Source organism: Mesocricetus auratus, unplaced genomic scaffold (genome assembly GCF_017639785.1).
Source record: "Mesocricetus auratus isolate SY011 unplaced genomic scaffold, BCM_Maur_2.0 contig_13260_pilon_obj, whole genome shotgun sequence".
Lineage (NCBI taxonomy): Eukaryota > Metazoa > Chordata > Mammalia > Rodentia > Cricetidae > Mesocricetus > Mesocricetus auratus.
This window is the reverse complement of record NW_024430566.1, coordinates 7,673-17,750: the sequence shown is the minus strand read 5'-3', so window position 1 is coordinate 17,750 and position 10,078 is coordinate 7,673. Positions and strand designations below refer to the sequence as shown.

Below are 10,078 nucleotides of genomic sequence, written 5' to 3'. Positions count from 1 at the left end.
CTATAACATATGTCCCAAGTATGGTTTAATTTTTATTAGAATATAACAAATGTCCCAAATAACTTGAAAAATCACTCAAAATTTGCAAGTAGTCTTTTTGGATCCAACCATTAAGCCTCTCACTAGCTGACAAGGCCTCGTTTGCATCTTAGCTGACATGCTCTAATTTGCATTTACACAGACACCTTTGTGGGTGGGGCCTGACGAAGAGGCAGTTCTTTGAAAAAACTTTTTTTTAAATCATGTATTAACTTTATTTGCTAGATTATCTTTTTTGTTAACCATAAAAAATTTAGGAGGATCTCTGTATCCTCTCGTTTTAAACTTCATAGAATAATCCATACATATTTTCTTGGCTCCTAGGCTATGCCGTAAGCTTCTGGTGTTTTCTATTGATTGGCTCTGAAGGCTTAAATCTTTCATCTTTCCTGTTAAGACACTGACCTGACTGGCTGGATGCTGCTTTTGGCCCTATCTAAAGCAATTTAGGTAGCTTTTTAACTATATTCAAAGTGATTTAAGTATCCTTTTAATCATATCCAAGGCAATTAGAACAGTTGCTTTCATCAACATTCACGCATTTACACGTCACATTCCATATATACTGGCATGACCACGCCTATACACCCAGATCATATACACATCTCTTTCATCTATCCTCTTGCTTAGGTTCTTAATTGAAGTCTCTTGCTATAGCCATATAGTTGAATTATGAGCATCCAAAATCTGAACAAATCCAAATTTATCCATGTAGTCTTTTTTCTATAAGGTCTTAAAACAGTTTCTGACTGGCTGTATTAATAGCATTTCTATACATTTGTCTGGGCGTCAGCCATGGCAGCAGCTCTCAAGGCTGTGAGCTTCCTAGGCTCTGGCTCTGACCTTCCTCGCCCCTGGCCTTTGGGCCTGGGCTGGCCTGCTGTAGGTTACCTGCTGCCGTTTTTCTCTCCTGCACCCTGGACTTTTTAAGTTCCTGCCAGTCTGACATCCGAACAAACCTTTAACAGACTCATTTGTGCCGCCTTCCTTTCTACAAGGTCTTAGCATGGCCTGGCATGCGGTATTAGCATTTTCATAAGCTAGCTGTCTCAATCAAAAGGTTCATACCTGTACTCCCCTTAGATGATGTTTGTATTAGCCTACAGACAAAATTTTGAACTAACTCCTTAGTTCCTTGCTTGCTTTTTCCAAAACCTCCAGCCCGAGTCCTGGTGGCTGAAAGTCTGTTTTGAGTTCTCCTGGCTGCTGGGCTAATCTGCCCGTACCCTGCTATCAAGAGTTAGCTGCTGATCTATATCTTTGTATTGCCCTTCCTCAACGAGCACTTTATAACAAAAGGGAAGGTTTGGGGCTCTCTCTTTTTGTTTTGTTTTGTTTGTTGCTTCCCCAGCACTAACCTATACTGGAGACACCGACCTGCCAGCTGCCGGCCATGACCCGAGGGGTGCCTTCCCCTAGGCTGATCTGTGCTTGCTTCTTCCTTTGACAAAGGAACATTTCTCTGATCTGAGGAACCTTGAAAAGTTCTTATCTCTCGTGAGAGTGATTTTGCTAAATCTTTCAAGTCTCCTACCTTTGCTGAATTTTACCACTAGGTTTCTGCCTCTCTGTGTTTCTAGTTAAAAATGAGGGACGTGAAGACTCTTGTCCTGATACTTAATAACTTTCTTTTTATAATCATTTTAATCTCTCTGCCTGTATGTTCTTTTTGGTCTGGCCCCTCCTCAGTAGGTGTGGAGGTCTCCGCTAACCGCTTCAGAGGAAAATAATTTCCTGTTGTTCTGCAAGTATGCGAGGTAGCACCTTCGCTTCCCTAAAAATTGGCGCAGCATCTTTGATACTGCTGCAGCAGTGGCGTCTGTGAGAGGGGAAGGAGTCTTTTAAAACTTTTAAATTCCAAAATCCTCTGCAGTTTTGCTTCAGTTTAGCTCTCCTGGCTATCAAAACACACACAAGTAAATATACAATCATCTGAACAACAATTTTTGTCTTATACATTCCCTTAATAATCTTGAAGGCAGTCACCACCTTTTATTTATTTATCTGTTTATTTATTTCGCGTCCCCTAGGGACAAACATCTCCCCTATAAGTTACAACCTCCATGTTCCTTGTAAGAATTGTTTAAGACCCTTCTTTTTTACACTAATTCCTTGTATCTTCAGGGCTTCCTTGAGCCCGAAAATAGAGACTTTTGAGAGGATACCTGTCCCATCACTTACATTGGCTGTAATAATTGCACCATTGCTCACCACCATCCGTCTTGCTCTTTTCGCGAAGATAGGTACAGAACTGGATTGAATGCATAACTCTTTGTAGGAACTTCAGTAAAAGCCTCTGACTTCCTTTTCTCCTTTGTATTTCTTTGACTGATTGTTTCATGGGAGACAATATGTACTTCTGTCTGTCCTGGAGACCTGATTGCATAGACTAGGCTGACATTCAACTCAGAGGCAAATGTACCTGCCTCTGTCTTCTGAGTGCTGGTGGTAAAGGTGTTGGCCAATACACCCAGTTTGTCCATCTTACTTTCCTTTTTATAGGTAGTAATTGTTCATGCAGTTCTCTCATATGTACTCTTTACTGTTGATCTGTCTAATTCTCTCTTTCTGATTGTTAATAGGCATTTCTCTTGCAAGGTGATATCCTGTTCAAAGGATACTAAAATGACAGAGGTGACCATGCTATTCACTTTCCTTCTAAAGTGACTTGGTGATTACATTATAATGTCTGTATAATAGAATAAGTATGGAGTGCATAAGAATTATATGACTATGCTGTCAAAGAAGTATACATTTACAATATTGCAAATATCATGTTTTCTGTTGTACATATGTCCGGGATATTTTAGAATTCAGTGACCTATGATGATGTGCATGTTGCCTTCACTTGGGAAGAGTGGACTTTGCTGGACTCTTCCCAGAAGAATCTCTACCAAAATGTGATGTTTGAGACCTACATGAACCTCACTACTATAGGTAAGACCGAATTTTCATGCACATTTTAAAATGAAGGGACAACTATCCCTTGGTTATTAATATTCTTCTGTGATTTGATTGAGTAAGAAGAATAAGGTCATAAGTCAGTCATGGTTTTATGGTTAATTGAAGACAGTAAATTCAATTTTACTTAATTTTCAGTAATATATACTTTCTTGTACTATATTTTAGGATACAAATGGGAAGACCATAATATGGAAGAACACTGTCAAAGTTCTAAAAGACATGAAAGGTAATTTTTCAAGTGCATGATGATACAAATGTGCCTCTCAAAAATTTTTATGTGTCCTTGAAATTTTAAACAAAAGCAAGAGTGGAAATAAGCACAGCTTAAAGTACAGTGATTATTATTAAATTCTAAAACTGTAAACTTCAATTTCAGGTTGGTTGAATTGCATTTGCAAGGCAATCTTTTAAGGAAGATGACAGGGAAATAATGCTGTAATAGATATCACCATTTTAATCACAGCACCATGATTGTAGAACAGTCAATCCATTTATTTCATACTACTCATATTACAAAATGTATATTCATTGAGGAGATAATAACTACATCTGCAATACCTTCTAATAAGCAAATAGTCTATAGTAAACCTAGTGTTACTCATAAACTTGTTGTGACTATGCTAATGTTAAGTTTAGTGGGAGAAGCAATTCTGGTCTTGAATCAAGGGACACTTGTTGGGGAGAAACCTTAATCCCTATACGACAAGTCTATGAGGAACATAAATTCAAACTGGGCGAATTCAATGTGGAAACTTTTATTAGTTATTCTTCCTTTACAAGGTGTAACATATGTTACTCTGCTTATAAGCCATATAAACATCGTATACAGAAAGGCATCACATACCTGTATCTCAGAAAAAATTATAAGATAAGTATCAGTCTTCCCATTGAGTATGTATTTGATTCAATATATAAGTAATTAATTTTTCAGCTTCACTTCAACATACCCACACTGCAGAAAAGCCCTGCGGGTACTACGACAGTGTAAATACTCTGTCCTAGTTCACTTAGAAAATATAGTCTGACTCACACTATAAGAGAATTTATGAATGCAATAATGGTGGTGAAGATCTGAATTTTTCCAGTTCTCTTCAAATATGTAAAAAGTCTCCCATAGTAAAAAAGATTCTGTAAATGTGAAGCATGTAATAAAGGATATTACAATGAGAGGTATCATCATAGATGCAAAACAACCCTACAAGAAAGGGAACAGCATGAGTGTAAACACAGTGATAAAATCTTGAGATTTGATAACCTCTTTGAAATTGAACCAAATTGTAAAATTAATTCAGCCAGACATAAAGATTCAACAGTGTGTTGAATGTGGTAAAGCTGTTACATGTGCCAATTATCCTTGCAGGCATGAAGAACGACAAACTGGAGAGAAGCCTTCTGTATATACTCAGTGTGCTAAAGCCTTTGCATATGACAGTCATCTTCAAGGGCGTGAAAGAACACATACTGGAGACAAACCCTATCAATGTAATCAATGTGGTAAAGTCTTTGCACATCAAAGAAATCTTCAAGTCCATAAAAGAACACACACTGGAGAGAAACCCTATGAATGTGATCAGTGTGGTAAAGCCTTGTCTCATCACAGTACTCTTCAAATGCATAAAAGAATAATACATACCAGAGATAAACCCTATGAATGTAATCAGTGTAGTAAAACTTTTGCATGTCATAGTCATCTTCAAGTACATAAAAGAACACATACTGGAGAGAAACCCTATGAATGTAATCAGTGTGGTAAAGCCTTTTCTCATCACAGTTCTTTTCAAAAGCACAAAAGAACACATACTGGAGAGAAACCCTATGAATGTGATCAGTGTGGTAAAGCTTTTGCATGTCACAGTCATCTTCAAAGTGCATAAGAGAACACACACTGGAGAGAAACCTTACGAATGTGATCAGTGTGGTAAAGCCTTTTCTCATCATAGTACTCTTCAAATGCATAAAAGAACACATACTGGAGAAAAACCCTGTGTATGTGATCAGTGTGGTAAAGCCTTTTCTCAGCATAGTACTCTTCAAATGCATAAAAGAATAATACATACCAGAGATAAACCCTATGAATGTAATCAGTGTAGTAAAACTTTTGCATGTCATAGTCATCTTCAAGCGCATACAAGAGCACACACTGGAGAGAAACCCTATGGATGTAATCAGTGTGGTAAAGCCTTTTCTCATCACAGTTCTCTTCAGATGCATAAAAGAACACATACTGGAGAGAAACCCTATGAATGTGGTCAGTGTGGGAAAGCTTTTGCATGTCATAGTCATCTTCAAGTGCATAAAAGAACACATACTGGAGAGAAACCCTATGTATGTGATCAGTGTGGCAAAGCCTTTTCTCAGCACAGTACTCTTCAAATGCATAAAAGAACACATACTGGAGAAAAACCCTATGGATGTAATCAGTGTGGTAAAGCTTTCATATGTGACAGTCAACTTCAAAGGCATAAAAGAACACATTCAGCAGAGAAACCTGATGAATATAATAATTTTTTCTTAGCCTATGCACTTATCAGTAGTCTTTGAAATCATACTTCACTGAAACCCTATAAAAATAGTCAGTGTGGTAAAGTTTTACCCTTTATATATACAGGAGTAAAACTTTTTTGTGTTCAGTCAATCTATTCAAGCTTTTGCATATTACAATAGTCTTTGAGTACCTGAAAAGTGTAGAAAGGGCTTCTTATTATAAAAAATTTGGTAAGGTCTTTAGCTAACACATAATCAATTTCAAAACAGTATTTATTCTGTAGGAAAAAAATGAATGGTTTCAACAATCTGTTCAAGCATTATGCTATCTGTTTTTATATTGTTTGCACTAGCAAACTCATGAAAAAAAACAATTTGTGAACCCTGTGTGTAGGGTAAGTGGGCCAGCTGAAGAAACACACACCGATCCTGCAAACAGCACCAGTGAAACACAGACTGTGGCCCTGAAACTCGAGCAAAAGAAACACACACTGCCCTTAAGCCAGAGCCAAAGAAACACTCTTTGCCCCTAATCCAGAGCCAGTCAAAGAAATGCTCTAGCCCTGAACCAGAGCCAAAATGTTAGAATGGACCAATGAAAGAAACACATCTTTTTCCTGAATCCAGAGCCAAGGAAATACATTCTACTTTTGACCAAGTAAGTGCAAACCAACTGATCACTGAGATTGAAACCAAGCAAATTGTGAGCATGAAGTCCAGCCAGTCTCTGGGACTGGTTAGGCACAGGCATTGAAATCCAACCAATTTCTACCCTGAAAATTTTATTCCTGGAAGATGTCCATCCCAAGAAGTCCTATGTAAGGCATGTGCTTGTTCAGTTGGCAGTTGCCTTTCCCACTCTGGCAAAGGCAGCCATTCCTTGCCAGCAAATCTCTGGAATGAATTTTGGGTGAAGACCTTACATGTGAGCTGATCAGAAACTTCCTTAGCAGGGCAGAGCAGAGAAACAATGAACACCTCTGTTGTCAAACTCCCTTAGGGGAACAGAGCAGAATGAGCAACCTAGTCCCAGAGCCCAAGCAGACTGATAGATTTCTGCAGTGGTTTCTGCTATAGTTGAATGAAGCAGAGTAGGAACAGTTTGGGGTGGAACTGAGGAAAAACATCCATCTCGCCAGGAAACTCCCTTGGAGCAGAGCAGAGGGGCATGGATACCTCTTGGGAATCTCCCTGAGGGGAGTGGGGCAGGGCAGCAACAGACATCTCTGCTTGGAAACTCTTGCCTGTAGCTGTGATGGCTCTCTCTCAGAGAGGAGCAGGATTGCTATTCCCTGCAGGAGACCATCTCCCACTGGAACACAGCTTCATGCATAGGCTGGCATCTGCCAGTCAGGATTCCTTTCTCCTCACAACTGTAGGTATCCAATACCTATACTTCTAATCTGTAGGTATAGCCTGCCTCATGACAGTCAGGGTACGGTTCCTTCCAGAGCTGTAACACTTGCACCATGAATTTAAAGGATAATGTAACCCTTTAGATTTTATACTTCTCTTCAATTGCTTGAAATATCTAATTCAGGTGTAAAAGTTTAGGGATTTGTTTTAGTTTCTTATCTGTTCCTGTGATATAAGGTCTATGTCAACTTACAAGAATTTAATTTGGCCTTCCAAACATCATGCTCACTGGTACACCAGGGTCAGAAAGACCATTCTAGGCAAAGAACTTGCATCAAGATCAGGACTGAAGGACATGAATGTGGGTGGTGATTTAAGTCTGATCACCAGACATCATGGAGTCTGGCAAGATGGCTTCTCCCAAGAGCATGCCGAAAGGTGCACAGATGATGGCACAGATCCTGAAGGATATGGAGATTACAGGATATGAGCCGAGAGTTATAAATCAGATGTTGGAGTTTGCCTTCCGATGTGTAACCTCAATTCTAGATGATGCTAAAGTTTATTCAAGCCAAGCCAAGAAAGCTACTGTTGATGCAGATGATGTGCGATTGGCAATTCAGTGCCGTGCAGACCAGTCTTTCACCTCTCCTCCCCCGAGGGATTTATATTAGTGCCGTGCGGACCAGTCTTTCACTTCTCCTCCCCCAAGAGATTTTTATTAGGTATTGCAAGACAAAGACATCAAACCCCTTTGCCATTGATCAAGCCATACTCAGGTCCTAGAGCGCCACCCGATAGGTACTGTGTAACTATAGGCTTAAGTCTTTGACAAAGAAAAAGGCATCTGCTCCTGCAGGAAGAATAACAGTTCCCAGGTTAAGTGTTGGTTCAGTTTCTAGCAGACCAAGTACTCCCACACTAGGCACACCAACTCCACAAACTGTGTCATGTCTCAACTAAAGTATGCACTCCAGTGGCCCTCACAGGACAAAGGTTTACAGTCCAGATGCCTGCTTCTCAGTCCCCTGCTGTGAAAGCATCAATTCCTGCAACATCAGCAGTTCAGAATGTTCTGATTAATCCATCACTGATTGGGTCCAAAAACATTCTTAACTACTACTAATACGGTATACCAAAATACAGCCAATGAGTCAGCAAATGCGCTGAAAAGAAAATGTGAAAATTATGATGATGTTGCTGCTGCTGCTGACTATGATAATTTGTAATCCAGTCTGGATGCTTGTAATATGTATACTTGGTCTTGAAGCCATTGTACTGAAATTACACAAGCATGTTAGATGTTTTAAAGCTGTATTTTAGAAAATGGTATTTAAGAAGTATACATACTATGCTTTTCAATTGAAATGTTCAGTTTTAATAGAACTGGTAATGGTTTCTCATCTACCTTTATGCATAAAAATAAAATTGTCATTTATCAGTTTGGAAAAAAAAGAATTTAATTTGGCATCTTGGTTCCAGAGGGATGCAGAATCACCATGAAAGTGGCATGGCAAGTAGTGTCAGAATGGAAGCTATAGCAGCAGGCTAAGAACTCACACCCTCAACCTGCAGCATGAAGCAGAGTGGGAACTGGAAATGGTGTTTGGATGCAAATTCTCAATGCCTACCCCCAGGGACATATTTCATCCAGAAGGGCATCATTTCCTAAATCTCCCCAAATGATACCATCAACTTAGACCTCAAGCCTATATGCTTGTTTTCAGTTACATATACCAATCCACAATGAAGAAAAACTCTAAGTAAGCTGTCAGATACCTCAACACCTGTGTTACAGGAATGAATGGTTACAATAGAAAAACTTTCATGATTGAAAAATTGTTTAGTGTGTTATTTTAATTGTAATTATGTACTGTCAGTGCGTGATTGAGTGGGTATGTGAAGGTGCATTCTGGTTCCTGACAACATTAGATCCTTGCCAGTAGGACCAGGATGTATCCCTGGTGCATGAGCTAGCTTGTTGGGGCCCATTTCCTATGAGGGGATGCCGTGTCAGCCTTAATGCAGGGGGGAGTGGCAATGCTTTGGTGTGTAGTGGGAAGGAAGGTTGGAACGCTGAAGGTCTGGTTTGTAGAAATTCTCAACTTGTCATTCCGCATTCAGTTACGTGTGACAAGGTTTGCAAACAGTTTAGAACTGGTATAAAGGAGGTAATGGGGGCTCATCCTTCAGAAATATTTGACTAGAGTGCATTTAGCTTCCCTCTACCACTAGCCACAATAGTACAATTCAGGGAAATTCAACCCCAGGGAGCAAAAGGAATTTCTGGGCTACAGAGGTTCCTTCAGTGTACATGGTGTTGTGCAGGTTAATAGGGCAGATTCCACATATTGTGCTATAACCCATGTGGCAGGATGCAGGATCTTTCAACGTGTGTGTGTGTGTGTGTGTGTGTGTGTGTGTGTATCAGTCAGACTGGGTTTGCTAGAAACTACAGTGGGTAATGAGGGAATGCATAACCATAGGAAATATTTCTGATCACCTCCATTTCCAGAGAGACCTCTAGAGTATGGGGCCTCTGTGTGTGGGAGAGACATCACTAGTAGCTGGAGGGTCAGAAATAGAGAAGTTTAGGGTTCACTTTGAGTTGCTTTTGTGAGATTTCTGAAGTCTTTATTTAATTTTTATACAGGCTCAATCATAGGTTCCATTAAGTTCACATTTTCCTGGTTGAGTTTTCTTAGGTCTTCTGATTTAAGTGTGACTATATTTCTTCTTTTGTTCTTGGCTTTTTCTCTGTATACCCTCATTTGTTCACAAATATTGTGCATATTCTTCATTTTTGTAGATTTATGTAAAGAACAAAATTATGTCAATGTGTACCAGTTTTTATTAATCCTGCTGAGAATTCTGTGTTTTTTCATGTGACACATAGCTTTGGAATCCGATTTACTGTTGTAATTTGTTGAAAAATTTCTATGGATAGTATTGAATTTATGCTGTAAATTGAACATACCCGACGTCTTCATGATGTTGAATACACATCATTTTTTTTATATTTTATTTTCCAGTTTAAATTTAGATAAGAAACGAGGTTGCTTCACAAGTCAGTTCAAGGTTCCTCTCCCATTCCCTCCCCTCCTCCCGTGCCCTCCCCCAACCTCCCCCGTTATCCCCTCATTCCCCCAGGGAGGGTGAGGCCCTCCATGGGGGTGTCCATAGTCTGGAATACACATCATTTTAATACTATTGTTTGCAAAAGCGTAAAGGGCTA

At 39.4% G+C, this 10,078-nt stretch overlaps 1 protein-coding gene and 1 pseudogene across 1 annotated transcript; both read left to right on the top strand.

Moving 5' to 3' along the window:
* Positions 1-1,401: 1,401 nt before the first annotated feature.
* On the top strand, positions 1,402-5,000 carry LOC121138078 (zinc finger protein 431-like). Its single transcript, XM_040740892.1, has 3 exons — positions 1,402-2,976; positions 3,169-3,229; positions 4,364-5,000. The coding sequence occupies exons 1-3, from the start codon at positions 2,943-2,945 to the stop codon at positions 4,875-4,877; spliced, it is 609 nt and encodes a 202-aa protein (XP_040596826.1). The 5' UTR covers positions 1,402-2,942; the 3' UTR covers positions 4,878-5,000.
* A 513-nt stretch (positions 5,001-5,513) lies between these two features.
* On the top strand, positions 5,514-9,862 carry LOC121138079 (annotated as a pseudogene).
* The last annotated feature ends 216 nt before the right edge of the window (positions 9,863-10,078 follow it).